This window comes from Eulemur rufifrons, chromosome 15, assembly GCF_041146395.1.
Source record: "Eulemur rufifrons isolate Redbay chromosome 15, OSU_ERuf_1, whole genome shotgun sequence".
Lineage (NCBI taxonomy): Eukaryota > Metazoa > Chordata > Mammalia > Primates > Lemuridae > Eulemur > Eulemur rufifrons.
In genome coordinates, this window is record NC_090997.1 from 63,018,048 (window position 1) to 63,037,880 (window position 19,833).

General features: G+C 36.9%; 1 protein-coding gene and 1 non-coding gene across 2 annotated transcripts in view; one reads left to right on the forward strand and one right to left on the reverse strand.

The window, feature by feature from the left end:
• Positions 1 to 19,833, reverse strand: part of AK9 (adenylate kinase 9) — a 106,964-nt gene that overhangs the window by 40,859 nt on the left and 46,272 nt on the right. Inside the window, exons 19-25 of the mRNA XM_069488413.1 lie at positions 16,434 to 16,510; positions 13,245 to 13,403; positions 7,471 to 7,563; positions 6,794 to 6,994; positions 6,294 to 6,421; positions 3,442 to 3,645; positions 231 to 491 (exon numbers count right to left, since the gene is read on the reverse strand). Coding sequence (XP_069344514.1) covers positions 231 to 491; positions 3,442 to 3,645; positions 6,294 to 6,421; positions 6,794 to 6,994; positions 7,471 to 7,563; positions 13,245 to 13,403; positions 16,434 to 16,510 — 1,123 coding nt within the window. The remainder of the gene's footprint in view (positions 1 to 230; positions 492 to 3,441; positions 3,646 to 6,293; positions 6,422 to 6,793; positions 6,995 to 7,470; positions 7,564 to 13,244; positions 13,404 to 16,433; positions 16,511 to 19,833) is intronic.
• On the forward strand, positions 3,829 to 3,935 carry LOC138396107 (U6 spliceosomal RNA). The gene has a single exon (XR_011235587.1). It is a non-coding gene; the product is annotated as a U6 spliceosomal RNA (small nuclear RNA).

A 19,833-nucleotide genomic window follows, 5' to 3' on the forward strand; every position in this document is an offset into this window, starting at 1 on the left:
TTAGGGAAAGCTTTTCTGATTTTTACTGGAGTCATGTAAAACTCAGTATTTTATATTCTAGATGAGCAAGAAGATCTGTATTTAACATATGGGGAGGATGACTCTTTAAATGACATTTATAGATTAATTTTTTTTCTCAGAAACTTTATAAAGTGTTATACTACTTTATTCTACTTCCCCAAAGCAACACCAGTAAGTACAGCTTTCTATAAAAAGATTAATATTACTACCTGCTTTTTTGTGTTTTCTTCCTCGATTTTAACATTGGCCTGAATTGCAAGCTCTTCAAGTTCTTGTTTTATAGCTAGTTCTTCCTCCAAATCTTCCTCAAATTCAGGTCCAATTTTCTTTTCAGTTTTGAGCATTAATTTTTCTTGAAGAACTTCTTCAAACTGAATGTGAAAAATGCCCAACTTTTCTGCCAACCGTCTTCCACATGTAGTTTTGCCAGAGCCATGAGGGCCGACGAGGCATATTCTTAATGGAGGAACCTGCCACAGGGGGTGGGGGCAAGGCAGGGGTGGGACAGAGGCAGAGTGAAGAAAAGGAAGTTTTGAGTAATTTTAAAAAAATAAGGTTTATTAACTTCCCTCTCTAAGACTAGGTAGGGATGTTTAGACATTAGGATTTCAATTAACATAATTCATTGCATCAACAATAGTCATTAGGGAGCATCAATAACCACAAGATTATCTTCATATCATATGCCAAAAGGCATTTAATAAAATAAAATTTAATTAATTCTGTTCTAAAAAATGTTTTAGTTAATAAAGAACAGAAAGATACTTTCTTAGCATGATAAAAAAAAAAAAAAAACTCTGTGCCAAACAAAAAGCCCATTATTAATAAAACTCTAGAGGCTTCTCCATTAATTTCAATAATCTCTATACTGGAGATGAGGATGCCTGAAGTCAGAGAACCCACAGTTATATGGATCATCCACTGGATGATGAAATTGTCAAGAACAATGGTGAGAGTTGGGATGAAGCAGGAACTAAGTCTCCTGTGAATGTGGGGAAATACTATGAAATTGGTAGGTGACAGCAACAAAGAGGGAGGGTTAGTGATACATCTGGGTAGTATAATTCTCAAAGGGGCTGGAGAATTTGCAAGGGGAAGGGAAAAAAATAGAATGGTATAAAATTATGTAGCTTCAGACTCACTCCATAGTTTTGGATCACATTTTAAATCCCTCCGTGATAAAACTGCTCATCCACCAGTTAAACTTCTGACAATTAGAGCTGTCTGGCACCCAGAGGGTATTAAGGTAGCTGGGTAGCAAAGAGAAATATTCCTGGCAAACCCAGTGCATTTTATGCTTTGCAGAAGAACTATGGAAACACCATCAGGATTTTAGGATTTTATTCACATGGATTTGTGTAAAACAAGACAACAGATCACAAGCAGCAAACCAAACTAAGAGAAAATGACAGCTGAAAGCAACTATAAAAAAAAAAAAAAAAAAAAAGATAAATGCCACAGTCGTTAAATGATCCCTGACACCAGTTGATTGGGACTTCTCAGTGAAGGCACAACTATCCCCACGGGCACTTTATAAAAGTTGAGTTTCATGAAAATGGCCAAAATTTATCCAGAAGAGTTTAAATCACGTTCTATGTGTTCAGTTTAAGAAGGCATTGGTGTTATAAAAAGTAATAAGACAACATATTATGATTTTATATCTTGATCCAGTAATCTGACCCCAGGGAATTATGGTATAGTGATAAAATAATTCAGGAAAAATAAACACAGCCAATTTATTTTTGACAAAGGTGCCAAGAACATACATCGGGGAAAAGACAGTCTCTTTAACACATGGTGTTGAGAAAACTGGATATCTATATGCAGAATAATTAAACTAAATCCCTACCTTTCACCATATACAAAAATCAACTCAAAAGAGATTAAACATTTAAATGTAGGACCTGAAACTATGAAACTACTAGAAGAAAACACAGGGAAAACACTATAGGACGTTGGTTTGGATGAAGATTTTTTGAGTAAGACCTCAAAACACAGGTGACAAAAGCAAAAATAGGAAAGTGGGATTACATCAAGAAAAAAAGCTTCTGCACAGCAAAGGAAACAATGAACAAAGTTGAAGACAGTCTACAGAATGGGAGAAAATATTTGTGACCTGTCCATCCAACAAGGGATTAATAACTAGAATATATAAGGAACTCATACAACTTAACAGCAAAGGAATCAATAATCCAATTAAAAATGGGCAAAAGACCAGAATTGACATTTCTCAAAAGAAGACATATAAATGACCAACAGATATCTAAAAAAAATGCTCAACATCGCTAATCATCAAGGAAATGCAAATCAAAACCACAATGAGATATTGTCTCACCCCAGTTAGAATGGCTATTAACAAAATTAAAAAAAATAACTGCTAGTAAGGATGTGGAGAAAATGATTTTATCATTATTTTAAAATGGTAAATATTTAAAATTATTTTACCATTTTAACCATTTTCAAGTGTATAATTTAGTGGCATTAAATACATTCACAGTGTTGAAATCATCACCACTATTCATCTCCAAAACCGTTTCATCATTCCAAACTGGAACCTCATACCTATTAAACAATAACTCCCATGCCTACCTCTCCACAGCCCCTGCTAACCACCATTATATTTTCTGTTTCTGTGAATTACCCTTCCTAGGTACCACATATAAGTGGAATTATAAGGTATTTGAACTTTGTGTCTGGTTTTAATAAATATTTTTTAAAAGGATACAGAAAATTGCTTCAATGATGATAAACGAGAATTTTTTAAAAACCCATTCATACAAACTTAGGAAAAGATTGATTATTTTATAGTCATGGTAACAGTAGCCACTCAATCAATTTTAAACTGGTTTAATTGACCCAGGTAGATTTACCTCAGGGAGCACATTTTTGCAATCCAACCAATCAGTGTCAGCCCTCACTCCTGAAAATCAATCAGTCAGGGATGCACTTAACCCTGTGACATTCCTCTGAGTGTCAACCAGTCAACAGCAGTCTCACCTGAGTAATCACACTTCTATAGATGATGTCAACTCGCTTATGCCTCTGAAAGTCCACAAATCCCACACATCCCCAAACCCCTCTAAAAGATCATCAGTCTGCTCTGCTCCAAGAGACTAACTAGCATAGCTAGTCCTCAATACAGTAAGCAGTAAATCCAGCTGTGTCTTTTTATTTCATTTAATTAAGTGCAGATTTAATTAAGTGCTGGTTTGACACAAGTCATTACTGCAGAAATCAAAACAGATAATTATTTTATGTTATATCCCAAAAAGTTGTTCTTTGAACTTGGATAATTTCACTATATTGCCATATGAGATTGAGGAATTCACTATTAAGTAAAATGATAGTGGTTGGCAATCAGCCCTTAAAAAAGTCCTCAGGAGCAATCAAAAGTACTTAGGACAGGAATACTTTTTTCACCTTCAATGGTTTTTCATGAGCCACATAGTCCTCAGGATGCTCCAAAAACTTTTCTTTAGCCTCAGGACTAGAAAAATAGTAGATCTTGTCTCGATATTTAGCTGCTTCTTCTGTGCTGCATGGTTGTAGGACGAAGTTTTCTTTGAGAACCACTGGACAAAAGTGCTTTGTATCTCCCAAATGCCTCCTTCTCTCTTTAATTCTCTCTTCAGTCTAGAAATGTTAAAGTTTTAGAGAGCATTACTAAACAGTATTTTGATGCAATACTAAGGAGAAAAATTTTAAAAATGCATGTCGAATAATATTTAATGTATAACAATACAACCTTAAGGCAATCCACAAAACAGCAGTCCTTATACTATTTTAATAATTAAAAAAATCAGTTTTGTGCTCGCTTCGGCAGCACATATACTAAAATTGGAACGATACAGAGAAGATTAGCATGGCCCCTGCGCAAGGATGACATGCAAATTCATGAAGCGTTCCATTAAAAAAAAAAAAAATCAGTTTCTCAAATCCAGGGTCACATCATAATGAAAATAAAGCAGCACTGAGAATGAAGGTGTTCCCAGTCATCTACAGACATAGATGTCAGGAAAACTTCCAGGTTATCAAGCAGAGTCCAATGGATGGTGAAAGAAAGAAAAGAAAGAATGGAAAGAAAGAGAGAGAGAGAGAGAGAGAAAGAAAGGAAGGAAGGAAGAAAAAGAAAGGAAGAAATATAGGAAGGAAGGAAGAAAGGAAGAAAGAAAGAAAGAAAGAGGGAAGGAAAGAAAGGAAGGAAGGAAGAAAGAAGGAAAGAAGGAAGGAAAGGGAAGAAAGAAAGGAAGGAAGGAAGGAAGAAGGAAAGAAGGAAAGAAATGAAAGGAAGAAAGGAAGAAAGAAAGAAAAAACCTCCAGGATGTGCTGGTTCAGGGTCATTGTGAGGTTAGTTTCTAAAATAAAATTATCCTCAAGAAGTAAAAGCTGAGTCAGAATCAAAACTTCTTACCCACTGCAAATTAAATGGGAGATGCAGATCTATCTGCCTATTTATTAGGCTTTCTTTAATTTTCTCAGCACAGTTTTATAGTTTTTAGTCCCTGGACATCTTTTGCCAAATTTATCCCTTAGCATTACGTATTCTTGATGCTATTTTACAATGCATTTAAAAATCAATATCTGATTGTTTATTGCTTACATATAGGAATAAAATTGATATCTGTATCTTGATTTTATATCCCAAAACCTTGTTAAATTCACTTGTTAGTAGCTTTTTTGTTGATTCCATTGGCTTTTCTACATAGATGTGTCAATTTCTTATTGTTGTTTAATGAATTACTAAACATTTGGTGGATTAAAACAACAAACATGTATTTTCTTACAGTTTTGGGGATCAGAAGCCCAAAGTAAGTTTGATGGGCCTAAAATCAATAATATTCTAAGCAACAAAATACATTTACAAATTCATATTTAATTATGCTTTGCTCTCTTATATTGGCTGTAAATAAATTATTACCTATTCTAAAACCCAAATTATTTGGATAATTAATATGATTTTTATATGGAAACTTCAACTGTTAATAAAGTATATAAAACAAAATTTGATGAAAATGAGAGCTATAATCTGATTAGATACACTTTTAATGGAATAAGCTAAATTAATATAATGTATACCAATTGGCACACAACATAGAAAGAACCTATGGAGGTTCCTCAAAAAACTAAAAATATAACTACCATATGATCCAGCAATGCCACTGCTGGATATCTATCCAAAGGAGGAGAAATCACTACATTGAAAAGATATCTGTACTCCCATGTTTACTGCAGCACTATTCACAATAGCCAAGATTTGGAATCAACATAAATGTCCATCAATGGACGAATGGATAAAGAAATTGTGATACATATATACAGTGGAATATTATATAGCCACAAAAAGAATGAAATCCTGCCATTTGCAACAACATGGATAGACCTGGAGAACATCATGTTAAGGAAAATAAGCCAAGCACAGAAAGACCAGTCTCACATGTTCTCACTCATATGTGGGAGCTAAGTATTAAAAACAATTGATCTCATGGAGACAGAGTAGAATGATAGTTGCCAGAGGCTGGGAAGAGTAGTAGCAGGGAAGAGGGGATAAAGTGGGGATAGCAAAAATATAGTTAGGTAGATACAATGAATAATATTTGATAGCATAGCAAAGAGACTATAAACAATAAGTTAGCGTATAGTTTAAAAGAACTAAAAGAACTAGAAGAGTGGAATTTGAATGTTCCTAATACAAAGAAATGATAAATGCCTGAGCTGTTGGATACCCCAATGACCCTGATTTGATTAATTTACATTGATGCCTGTATCAAAATATCACATGTACCTTATAAATATATATAACTATTATGTACCCACAATAATGATAATAATAATAAAAAAATGCTGGTGCCAAGGGAGTAGATTGGTGCCTGAACATGGATTGTTTCTGCTTGAGAATACTGCACATTATTATCACGCAAGCTGCCTCTCAAGACTCCGTTGCTGTGCTTTACCTAAAACACCCACCTCTGTTAAATTTATAAAATATTTACAATTCTAAAACCTATACATCTTTTCCATGAAAGAAAATTTAAAAGATTTCTCTTTTATTTTTTCACAGGTGTCTTTTTTCCATGCTGTCTAAGTAGCCCTGGCATTTCAGGGAGTCAAGTGAAGCTGGGGAGAGGGAGAATGTGTGTTGGAAAATGTTTGTTTATGCAATTGAGACTGCCTCTTTGTTCCCTTGGGGTTCAAAAGTGATAGTTACCACTCTGGGTATATACATTTCCAATGACTGGCCAAATGAGAATGAGGAGTAATAAAAGAAATCATGCCTTTTCCTCTTCCTCTTCCTCTTCCTCTTCATCTGGCTCCTCCTCAATCTCTGCTTCACCATGATAGTCTTCTGTTTCTTCATCATAATCTTCCATACCTAACTCCCATGCAGTATACTGGAAAGGTTCTGTTAAAAAAAAAAAAAGAAGAATCACTGGGGAAAATAATTTGAGAATAAAAGGTTATTAGCATATTACCACAATCAAAGGTTAGGAAAATTAATTATTATTACCAATCTCTTAGTCTATATATGGATGCAGGTAGGCCTTTACAAAGTCCTTATGTGACAACTGGCCACTATGGCCAGTGCTGTTTGTGCCCCATGGCTGTTCTGATTGTCCAGAGCCTATGTTATGATGCTTGCTGAGTATTTTCTACATCATCCTTTGATATATTGAGCATTTACTTCATAAAGCATCAAGAAAGTCTTCAAAGTTTCAAAATGCTTTTAATACTATCACTTACTCCTGATAATAAATGTTATGATTACAGCTCTTACTTTCCATAGTCTCAACTATTTTTTGAAGTAGTTCCTTTGGAGTACTGTCTGCAATCTCCAAGTTTAAAACTGGAATGAAAGAGTCATGAAAGAATGTTTCCAGCTGTTTCCAGTTGAGGATGAAAGAATTAACCTTCTCTTTAAAAGGCTCCATTTCAGGAACATCAGGATAAGAGCCTTCTGGAAACTCAGGTAGTACGACTTTTGAGTAAAAGACAAAGGAAAGAAAAAAGAGTCTGTTGATAGCATATATTTAGCCATATTGCCAAAATAATTTATACTTTATAATATTTTAAAGCATTTGAAACAAATAATATTGTAAGCAACAAAATACATTTACAAATTCATATTTAATTATGCTTTGTTCTTATATTGGCTGTAAATAAATTATTACCTATTACTAAAACCCAAATTATTTGGATAATTAATATGGGTTTCATATGAAGACTTTAACTGTTAATAAAGTATATAAAACAAAATTTGATGAAATCAGTGCTATAATCTGGTTACATACACTTTTAATGGAATAAGCTAAATTAATACAATGCACACCAACTGGCATACGACATAGAAAGAAATAAGTAGGAAACATGTACTAAGCCTAAAATAAGGGACTCTCAGTAAGAAAACATGAAAAGCACCTTCGTGCACTAACTACTTTTGTTTTATAGTCCAACCTGTTTCAGATAATTCTTCAGTTTCCAGGCCCTCTTTGGATCCTTTTGGAATTTCTGTTTCAACAACTGTAGTATCCTCAATAGGTTCAGATACTTAAGAAAAAAAATCTAATAGTTAGCATTTTAATTTTAAAATGTTATTCATTCATGAAAGTTTTGGTGCAAAGAAAATTTCAAAACATATTTAAATTTTATATTATATGTCTAACAGAAAATATAGTTCTTATCAGGTAAAGTATGGCAAAAATACATACGAATATAAGGCAAAAAATGAAAAATATTCTTATATAAAAGGACATTGACTAGAATAACATGATACATACAATTCTGATATCTGTAGTTAAATATTATTCGAATTTCTGTTAATGTGGCATCAGACTAGCAGTGCCTGATGTTTCTTTTAATTTCTTATTAAAATACCCATGAAGATATTAGGTTGGTGCAAAAGTAATTGCGGTTTTAGCACTGTTGAAATTTGCTGTTTGACATTGGGATACATTCTTAAATAAATATGGTTATGTTATGCATCATTTTAATGCACATTTTTCGCTTTTTTTTTTGCTAATGACTTGTTACTTGCTGTTTATTTTATATTTATTTTAGACTATGGAAATGATGTTAAACAAAAAGCAAATTTGAGCAATTTTCTTATTTGAGTTCAAAATGGGTCGTAAAGCAGTGGAGACAACCGGCAACATCAACAACGCATTTTAATGTACAGCGCAATGGTGGTTCAAGAAGTTTTGCAAAGGAGATGAGAGCCTTGAAGGTGAGGAGTGCAGTGGCCGGCGATTGGAAGTTAACAACGACCAATTGAGAGCCATCATCGAAGCTGATCCTCTTAGCAACTACATGAGAAGTTGCCAAAGAACTCACCTTGAGCATTCTACGATCGTTTGGCATTGGAAGCAAATTGGAAAGGTGAAAAAGCTCCATAAGTGGGTGCCTCATGAGCCGACCAAAAATCAAAAAATCATTGTTTTGAAGTGTCGTCTTCTCTTATTGTACGCAACAACAATGAACCATTTCTCGATCGGATTGTGACCTGCGGCTTTGGAGCTTCTCAGTTCAACCACTGAGCTGGTCGTTGCTGGTTGTTGTATAAAATCCACTTTTTGTGTGACGACCAGCTCAGTGGTTGAACTGAGAAGAAGCTCCAAAGCACTTCCCAAACCCAAACTAGCACCAAGAAAAGGTCACGGTCACTGTTTGGTGTTCTGCTGCCGTCTGATCCACTACAGCTTTCTGAAACCCGGTGAAACCATTCCATCCGAGAAGTCCGCTCAGCGAATCGATGAGATGGACTGAAAACTGCAACACCTGCAGCCAGCACTGGTCAACAGAAAGGGCCTAATTCTTCTCCATGGCAATACCCAACCGCACATCACACGACCAACGCTTCAAAAGTTGAATGAATTGGGCTACGAAGTTTGCCTCATCAGCCACATTCACCTGATCTCTCACCAACCGCCTACCACTTCTTCAAGCATCTCGAAACTTTTTGCAGGGAAAACGCTTCCACAACCAGCAGGATGCAGAAAATGCTTTCCAAGAGTTCATCGAATCCTGAAGCACGGATTTTTATGCTACAGGAATAAACAACCTTATTTCTTGTTGGCAAAAATGTGTTGATTGTAAATGGTTCCTATTTTGATTAATAAAGATGCGTTTGAGCCTAGTTATGATTTAAAATTCAGTCTAAAACCGCAATTACTTTTGCACCAACCTAATACAACAACAGAGTGAAAAGGGGGTTGAGGGAGCTAACAATTCTATCAATATATTTACACAGATGCAGGTTGCAGGAATGCCTACGGGCAGGTTCAAGATTTTACTCAAGAAAGAAGTGATAATCCACTCAAATTCTTAAACAAATGCTCAACTGAAACTGAGCTGTGCCTACTTCTGAGCCTTTGGAGTGGACTATCTTCGTCCAAATCCTTTTCAGCCTGTCTTATCTCAAATCTCACCTTCTCAGATGACACTGTTCCTTGACCAAAATCTTTGGTGTTGCTCCTTCCAAACTATCCCCGTGGTCTCTACTTGACTCATTCTTTCGAGAAACATTTACTGATCTCCTACTGTATCCCTGGCACTGCTTTAGTGCCTTCGTATTTTCTTCATCGCCCGTAACACTACCAGAAGCTATCTTAGTTACTTACTTGTTTACTCTCGTTCTTCACTCCACAGAACATCAGCTCCTTGAGGCTAGGGGCCTTAACTGCCTTGATCATTGCTGAGTCCCTATTACCTAGGATCGTGCTGTTGCTTTGCCTGGCACTTAGAAGGAATGCAATAAATATTTGCCAAGGAATGAATGAATTCCTCAATGTTTAATGGCTGACTCTAGTACATGTCTACGAAGTGTTTGGAATGAAACACTGTGATGTGAACTAATGGTTACTGTAGGCTCACGTTCTGGCAAGTTCCATGTAATGTACCTGTCCCTAAGCAGTACATAAAGAGCAAATTGGAACAATCAAAGCCCTGGAATGCATACATTATTGCCCATGAAAGCACTGATTCTAAACAATACATGTATCTTTCCATTCTAAGAAGACTGGAATGACAACAGGATTGAAGTGAAACCTTAGTCATCCTACGTGGGTACTGACAGAGGTAATGATGATTTTGTGGCCCCAACAGAAGTCAAACTCCAAAGGAAAAGATGTGTTCTCTGGGGAGAGGTGTAAAAAACCTGTTTTGGGGTATATACTATTTTCCTGTGACTACCATAACAAGTTATCACACACTTTGTGGCTTAAAACAACAGAAATTTATTTTCTCACAGTTCTGTGTGTGAGAAATCAGAAACCAAGGTGTGAGCAGGCCCACACTACCTCCAGAGGCTCAGGGGGCAGAATCTACTTCGCCTATTCAAGCTTCTCCTGGCCGATGCCGTTCCTTGGCTTGGAGCTGCATAACTCCAATGTCTGCTTCCATCTTCACATCGCCTTCTCCTCTCTGTGAATGCTAATCTCTCTCTGCCTTGCTCTTTAAAGGATACTTGTGGTGGCATTTAGGGCCACCTGGATAATCTCCCCATCTCAAGATCCTTAACTTGGTCACACTTGTAAAAACCTTCTTTCCAAGTAAGGTGACATTCACAGGTTCTGGGAGTTGGGCTGTGGATATATCTTTGACAACTGTCATCAGGTTACCAAAGGGTACTCTGGGTAAAGTTATCCAAAAGTAATGGATTTATATCAGACATGGCAGTTTTTAGTGGGGAGAAAAAGCCCACTTAAACAATTTAGAGAAGACTTCATAGAAAGGGATCCTTGCATGGAAGAGGTCATCACTAGCTAAATCAGATGCAAGCCCCTCTGTGAAATAGAATATAGTTTACAATGACAAAACAGACCCATGATCTCACAGAAGTGAACCAGCTCTGGAGAAGCCCAGTCATGTCTGCAGCACTGGGCTAGAATTGACCCTAAATGGAGTAGGATGCTAGCTTTAGAATATCCAAAGTAGTTTACCCGGGGAAGTAAGGAGATTAAAAGGCACACAAATAAATCTTCCCTCACCTGCTACCTTAGTAATAGTATAAATACACTAATTGTGATACATTAGCACCTGGGGATATGCTTAATGGACCATATTTAATGGGTGTCCATTTTCTTTTATTTCTTTTGGTATTTTATGGCCTATCTTCTTGCAAAAGGTAGGTGAGTGGGGAGAATTGTTGTCAGCCTAACTAGTTGGGTAGCAAAGAAAATAATGAAGTTTCTGGGTGGTTGTTCCAGTCAATAGAAGTGTGAGGCTCTCAACAGGAAATTGAGTATTTCCTCCTGCTAGCTCCTCTGCCTAGTACAAGTGCTCTAATTTTATAGTTATTGTTTGCTATAGTCTGAATGTTTGTGGCCCCCTCATCTCCCCAAATTTATATGTTGAAGTCTAAATCTCCAATGCTAAGGTATTTGGAGGCGAGGCCTTTGGGAGGTAATTAGGTCACAAGGATTCAGCCTTCATGAATGGCATTAATGCCCTTATAAGAGGTGACAGGAGAGAGAGGATCTCTCTGTCTCTGCCATGTGAGGATATGACAAGAAAACAGCCATCTGCAAACCAGGAAGAGGGCCCTCACCAGACACCAGATCTGCTGGCACCTTGATCTTGGACTTCCCAGCCTCTAGAACTGGAGAAATTAATTTCTGTTGTTTAAGCCGCCCACTTTAAGGTACTCTGTTATAGCAACCTGAATGAACTAAGATACCACCCCGTAAGTCTAATGCCAGTCCCTGTAGGAAAAATGTTCTATGTTGAACATGAGATTTTTCATTGTAAAATTTTCCCTTAGTCTTGCTTCTTTTGGCAACTAGCAGCAGGTTCCCAGCCTTTAACTGCCCCAGGCTGGCATCTAGCTGCGGGTATCTGAAGACCTTTAGTTTGCAGGGTTAGTTTCTAACCCAGTATTAACAGTGCTCAGAAGCATTTAGGAGCCTCACTCTCACCACAGTGGGGTACCCTATCTTGCTGTTTTAAGCCTAATCTCTAGTCTTTGGAGTGACTTTCATTGGCCATTGGATCCTGGCCCAGCCCCCACCCACCGAACTGAACCTCTAAGGTGGGCCTGATTTCATGAGTGTGTGACCTGGTTTGCCAGGGTCACTTCAAGGGCTTCCCACTTAGTTTAATGCTCTTTGGTTATCATTTTGAAATTCAAAATAATTTCCCCCTGAACTTGTGTTTTGTAAGCCAAGTCCAATGGGACTCCAATGGGACAATGGAGCCCACATGTGACCCATGCATGTGAACAGATGGGATATGCACAATATGTGTTTGCCATTCCATGCCATCTCATTCTCATGGACGTTCCTGATGCCCCATCGCGAGCACAGAATTCCAATGCTGTGTAGGGTAAGAACGAATGAGTGGGCAGAGCAGGGAGTGCCAATAGCCTGAGAGATCATGCTTTCCTTTTGAACTAGAACACGCTTCAAATGCAGAAAGTAAACAGTGGCATACAAAGAAACACAAAGGACCAAGGAACCCTGTCATATCCTTTCTTACTCATATTACTTTCCTTCATTAGCCAATCACCTACTCTAAAAATGATGACATAGGAAAGGAAAAGATAGGGCATCCCAGGGTTCCTTTTCCTTTCAGTCCTTCCTCAATCAGTGGTCAGCTAAAGGCAGAGAGTGCTGGAGAATAGGTGCATGTAACGAAGTGAAATAAAAAGTCAAGTCAGGTGTGTGCAGCAAAACTAAATATTCTGGTAAGAATGAAACACATATGAGCTGCGAAATACAAATTGTGCAATTTTGGTGATTCTGCACGTGAGTTAAATGCTCCTACAGTTGCATCTAAAAATGTCATTGCATAACATAAAGATGAACTATAAAAATCATGCTAATAATTTAAAAATTAAATTTTTCTTTACTGAGAATGACATTGAGCAGCAAACAAAAAACACCGTGAGAAGTTGAAAGACCTTGGAAGAAAGGAAAAAGCTTTATATATTGGTACCTTTTGTGGCATTTTTTTCCTGCTTTTTGAACAACATACCCCGCAAATTACATAGCCTGCCCTTCTCCTGAGTGCCGGTATGGGGCAGAGCAGACTCGCCTTTCCTGCACACTTTACACCATGGAATTTGGGTGGAGCGGCTGCTCCCTGGGGGCTCATCTCTTCACTCTCAGCCACCTTCCATTTTATTAACACACACACACCACACACACACACACACACGTGCGCGTGTGCACCCACAGAAGCACATCAACGCACACCAGTGGGATTAAGGACTTGGCCCTTCATAAAAGTCTAACCTGAATCACGCCCTGTTTCAGGGACCTCAGGTACTTCAGACTCATCAGGTACCAATGACCCTCTGGTCTCCTCGGATATCTCAGGTGGCTCAGGCTCCTCGTGAACTTCAGACTCCTCCCCTTCACTCTCCTCTTCAGCCTCAACAGGCTCTTCAGCTTCTAGAAAAAATTAGAAGAAATGAATTATCATTCAGTTTAAGTCAATACATATTTATTGGGTGCCAACAGTGCTGAGGCCAAAACAAAGAATAAGGCATGGTCCCTGCCCTCCTGGAGTATGTGGTTTAATGGGGGAGACAGATAAATTATCTCTGTATTATATCTATTAAAATGTAGTGGTAAAGGATGATAGTCATCTGCTCAGAGTGCTATGTGAGTCCCAGCCTAAGGTACCCAAGTCATTTAAAACAGAAAATGTTGATAGCAGTTCTAAATATTTTAGCAGTAAAAAACTGAAAACAGCCCAATGTCCATTTAATAAGGGAATGACTAGGTTTGCACTGTTCAATATGGTAGCCACTAGCTACATGTGGCTATTGAGTGTTTGAAATGAGGCTAGTCCAGATCAAGATGTACTGTATGTATAATATATACAATGAATTTCAAAGATTTAGTATGAAAAACTGAATGTAAAATATGTGGCTACTAGAAAATTTAAAGTTACATGTGTGACTTATATTATATTTCTATTGGGCTAGATTATGTATATAATGGTTGATTTTCTTTCTTTCTTTTATTTTTTTAGAGACAGGCTCTCTCTCTGTCACCCAGGCTGGAGTGCAGTGGTGCAATCATAGTTCACTGCAGCAGCCTCGAGCTCCTGAGCTCAGGCTATCCTCCCACCTCAGCCTTCTGAGTAGCTGGGACTAAACACATGTGCCACCATGCCTGGCTAATTTTAAAAAATTTTTCTAGAGATGGGGTCTTGCTATGTTGCCCAGGTTGGTCTTGAACTCCTGGCCTCAAACAATCCTCCCACCTTGGCCTCCTGAGTTGCTGGGATTACAGGCATGAGGATTTTCTTATAGCTAATTAAAAATAATAAATTATGTAGCATGTGGATCAACATGTTAAATACAAATTTAAAAAGTATAACTCTGAGTTTTATGTAGTTGCTGATGACCACTAAGTGGATATGTGTTTGGAAGTCTTTCAGGAAGAAAATGGTATGAATGGTGGTGTTCAAAAAGTCATCTCCCTAATTTCCTCTCGTACACTTATGAAATTGACATAATATTCTTATAAAAATGGAAAACAAGATACTTTCCATGCAAAAATGATATGAAAGAATAAATAAGCTTGTTCTCTGGACTCTTGGGGGAATTCCTTTCCTTAACAAATACCTCCAAGAATCACTTTCTAGTGGTGTGACATACTTCCGGCATCTGAATTTTAATCTAAATCTGGATGATTATGCATCAAGAAGAAAGCATCTTCAAGTATTCTTATATGTAGGTCTAAATGAGGACTAAGCGGATGTGGTTTCCAGGTAACTTGGAATGTGGTAAATCTTTCTGTGTTAGGTGGAGGATTTTATGGTAATATACACAAGGATGAAGCAGCATCTGCTAAATCCTACTATGGTTTGGGATGAAGTTATGTGCTCTACAGAAGGAACTTAAAACTTCTTTCAACTGTGTATCTCTTATAGTAAAAAAAATGTGTATATGTGTATATAGGTTGTATCTTATCCGTATCAGGTACATTATAAAACATATAAAAAAGAATTTATATAATGATGCAGAAACATGTAAAAAGTTCAAATCCTTTTTTCTAGAGCCCTAATGGATAATCTGTGTATCATATAAGTCAAGAATGGATTGAAAAGTATTCTAAGATCCTTAAACTGTCTGGGATTTTGACTGTTAATTATGAGTTATACTAGTTATCTACTGATTCATAATAAATGACCCAAAAACTTAGTGGTAAAAACAATAATAATGACATATTGTCCTTGCAGTTTCTGTGGGTCAGGAATTTGGGAGTGGCTTAGCTGGATGGTTCTGGCTCAGGGTCTCTCATGAAGCTGTGAAGATCTTGATCAGGGATGCAGTCATCTGAAGGCGAGACTGGGGCTGGAATATCCACTTCCAAGGTGGATCACTCAAAGCTGGAACCGAGCTGCTCGGGGAGCAGAGAAAAGCTATTACCATTGTACACAGCCCAAAGTCCTGACCCAAAGAATCATGTGCATGATAAAACTGGTCATTGTTTTACACTGTGAAGTTTTGGGGTGGCTTGTTGCACAGCGTGGAAAACTGAAACAGACACTCTGTACTCTTTTGAGCCATGGACTCCTTTGGCAGTATAGTGAAACTTATGGACCCCTTCTCAGAGTAATGCTTTCAAATTCATAAAATATGTAAGAAATCAATTATGTTGACATACAGTTATCAGGATATAAAAAATTTTGTGCTATAGGAAATTTGTGCATTCTCACTAATGTGTTAAAGAACAAGAACTAGCAGCTGGTTCAATAACTACCATCATTTTCGAACAGCAATAAGCATAAATAAGATATATAAAACTATAATGTGATATGAAAATATCTTCATTCCATTGGTGATAAAGTCAAGGTATTGCTGATAACTATTGTGGGTTGCTGTCTATATTAATTACCTGTTGAAAGAAATACTAAATTTCAATTAAAGGTTAGTGAAAATAAATTTGGAGTTATTTTCCCATTAAGTTCACAGATCCCTGAATTTTACCCAAGGACCCCAGGTTGAGAACTCCAGTCTTAAAAGAAATAGAGATGAAAGTTCAAGTGAAAAGACAATGGGTGTGTGGTAAGAGTTTGGCTGCTTTCTCAGCTCCTGCAGGACCCTTCTAATAGAAGAAATTCCAACAACTATGTGTCAGCCGTGACAAGAGCAACCATTTAGAGACAAACTGAGTGTGCTACTCTGCTGTGTATCCATCACAGAGGAGCCTGAGTAGGTATCTGTATGGGGACTGTTTTGCCTATGAATCCACTGCTCCAGTGGCCATGTGATTTATTATCCCAAATGGAACACCGTGAGAATAAAAGGCAGTACCATAAATACTTTAGGACCATAGGCATAAACCTGGGCTCTCATGGGCAAACTGGGAAATGTTATCACCCTGTCTATAATGCACTTGAGATACTGCAACTGCTTGCAGTAACAATACAGTGACACATCATTAGTCATATCAATCTGTGTTTGCCTTTTGTTTTCATATCCATAGCTTCCAGTAGCCTTCGATTTTGTTCTTCTAGTCTCAATGCCTCTTCTGTGGCTTTTCTGAAATGAAAAGGTTCAAAATTTAATTCTCTTTGGAAATTCAGACATCCCACAATATTATAGGAGTAATGGCTCATAGTGGTAAAAGTAAAGAGTAAATTGTTTATAATATTCATTACAGTTTTTACTTTATAATGTAAATTTTTAAATTACTCTTGTTGAGACCAGTTAATTTTTAGAACTTTTTTTTTGGTAAGGAAAACTGAAATGTTATACCTTGAAAAACTTTAGCCATTAATTAGGAAAGCTGTCAAAATTAATAAAGGATTACCTAATCCTAAATTGAAAAGGCAAATGGGAAGATTCGTAGCATTTTTCCTTTATTTAAATGGGAAATGTTCACAATATAATGTTAAGTGAAAAAGTTGAATATAAAACTGTATTTATAGGCCAGGTGTGATGGCTCACACCTGTAATCCTAGCACTCTGGGAGGCCGAGGAGGGAGGACTGTTTGAGGTCAGGAGTTCGAAACCAGCCTTGGCAAGAGCAAGACTCCATTTCTACTAACTAACAGAAAGAAATTAGCTGGGCAACTAAAAATAGAAAAAAATTAGCCGGGCATGGTGGTGAGTGCCTGTAGTCCCAGCTACTCAGGAGGCTGAGGCAGAAGAATTGCCTGAGCCCAGGAGTTTGAGGTTGCTGTAAGCTAGGCTGACACCACAGCACTCTAGCCCTGGCAATAGAGCAAGACTCTGTCTCACAAAAAACAAAAAACAAAAAACCTCACCAAACCTGTATTTATAATACAATTTTAATTTTGTATTTAAAATGTATATAAATGAGGATTAGAAGACTAGAAGAAAACCAATTGAACTGTCAATAGTAATTATCTCTGGATGGCGGCATATGAAAATTTCACTTCATGTCTCTGTGTCACATTTTGGAAGTTTTCACAATTTTCAGATTTTTTTCATTATAGTGATCTGTTATGGTGATCTGTGATCACTGATGTTGCTGTTGTCATTGTTCGGAGTGTCACAAACTGCACCCATACAAGATGGCAAACTTAATAAGTGTTGTGTGTGTCCTGACTGCTCCAATGACTGGCCACTCCCCTGTCTCTCTCCCTCTCCTCAGGCCTCCCTATTCCCTGAGACACACAATATTGAAATGAGGCCAGTTAATAACCCTACAATAGCCTCCAAGTGTTCAGATGAAAGGAAAAGTTCCACGTCTCTCGCTTCCAGTCAAAAGCCAGAAATGATTAAGCTTAATGACAAAGATGTATCAAAAGCTGAGAGAGGCCAAAATTTAGGCCTCTTGTGCCAAGTTGTGAATGCCAAGGAAATATTCCTGAAGGAAATTAAAAGAGCTACTCCAGTGAACACATGAATGATATGAAAGTGAAACAGACATTGCTGATATGGAGAAAGTTTTAGAGGTCTGGATAGAAGATCAAACCAGCCACAACATTCCCTTAAGCCAAAGCCTAATCCAGGATAAAGCCCTAACTCTCTTCAATTCTATGAAGGCTGAGAGAGGTGAGGAAGCTGCAGCAGAAAAATCTGAAGCTAACAGTTTGGCTCATGAGGCCTAAGGAAAGAAGCCATCTCCATGACATCAAAGTGCAAGGTGAAGCAGCAAGTCCTGATGGAGAAGCTGCAGCAAATTATCCAGAACATCTAGCTAAGACCATTGATAAGGTGGCAACACTAAACAATAGATTTTTCATTGTTGATGAAACAGCCTTGTGTTGGAAGAAAATACCATCTAGGACTTTCATAGCTAGAGAGAAGTCAATACCTGGCTTCAAAGCTTCAAAGGAGAGACCGACTCTCCTGTTAAGAGCTGATGTAGCTGGACTTAAAGTTGAAGCCAATGCTAATTTACAATTCCATAAATCCTTGGTCCCTTAACATTTAAGCTAAATCTACTCTGCCTGTGCTCTATAAATGGAACAACAAAGCCTGGATGATAGTACATCTGTTTATAGCATGGTTTAATGAATATTTTAAGTCTGCTATTAAGGCCTACTGCTCAGAAAAAAAGATTCCTTTCAAAATATTATTGCTCATTGACAATGCACCCAGTCACTGAAGAGCTCAGATGGAGCCTCATACTACAGAGAAATTTTTCATGAAAGGAAGAGTAAATAGATGAGACAAACTTACTTGTCTTATTTTAAGAAATTGTCACAGCCTCCCCAATCTTCAGCAAACACCACCCTGATCAGTCACTTGGCAGCTATCAATATAGAAGCAAGACCCTCCCACCAGCAAAAAAGATTATGCGTGGCTAAAGGCTCAGATAATTAACATTTTTTGCAATAAAGTATTTTTAAATTGTGATATGTACAGTTTTTAAGATATAATGCTATTTCCCACTTACTAGACTACAGTATAGTATAAACATAACTTTTGTATGTGCTGGGAAACCAAAAAATTCATGTGATTTGTTTTATTGTGGTGGTCTGAAACTGACCCCACAATATCTCTTTTCATGAGATCTTCCTTCCAAAATCTAGATAGAGTAGGTTGCTGCTAATTTAAGACCTGACCAGATATGAGGAGGAACTTTGCTGCCACTTATTAAAAACTTCTATAAACCACTTGGATAGAACATCCAAAGACAAACGATGACAGAAAGTATCTTCTCATTTGACTGGCACATTTGGAAACTGATGCTGGAAAAGTTGTAGAATGTGGCATATCTTTAGATATTTGACTCAAGATGTAGTTCTTAATCCTGTTAAGTTTATCTCTCTTCTAACAAAGTCGTAAAGATTTTAAATGAGTCTCTGACCACTTTTTTTCCTTTTACACTGTCTTAGATTTCATTTTCTGCAGTATATGAAAAAAATTGTTTTGAAATACTCATGTTGAATTTCAAAAATCAACATGTAAAAACATTGAAAAGCCTTGTTCAATCTGAGCATGTGACATTAAGAAGTTTATAAAGATGTAAATATTTAGAATCAAAAGTAATAATTAATTATAGAAATAGCTTAGAAAATTTCATATGGTAAAAGAGAGGTGAAGGTAGAGTTGGGAGAAAGTAGGGAAGATATCTTTTTCTTTTTTAAAAAATTATAGATATACTTTTTACATATTTAAAATATAGTAGATTCTCAGTCTAGAACTCACAAACTTCATTTTACATTTATATTGAGATTGTCATCTGTTCTCAAATATTTGACTCTTTCTTATACACCAAAAAAAAATTAAGTTTTCCTTAAACACTAGCAGATTATAGCTCCATTTGTAACAAAAGTTTTAAAAGCTAAATATAATAAGTTTGTAATTACTGTCTGAATTAAAATACTTTTTAGTCAATATATCAAATAATAATTTTATTAACTAATTTAGCTAAATTATACTCACAT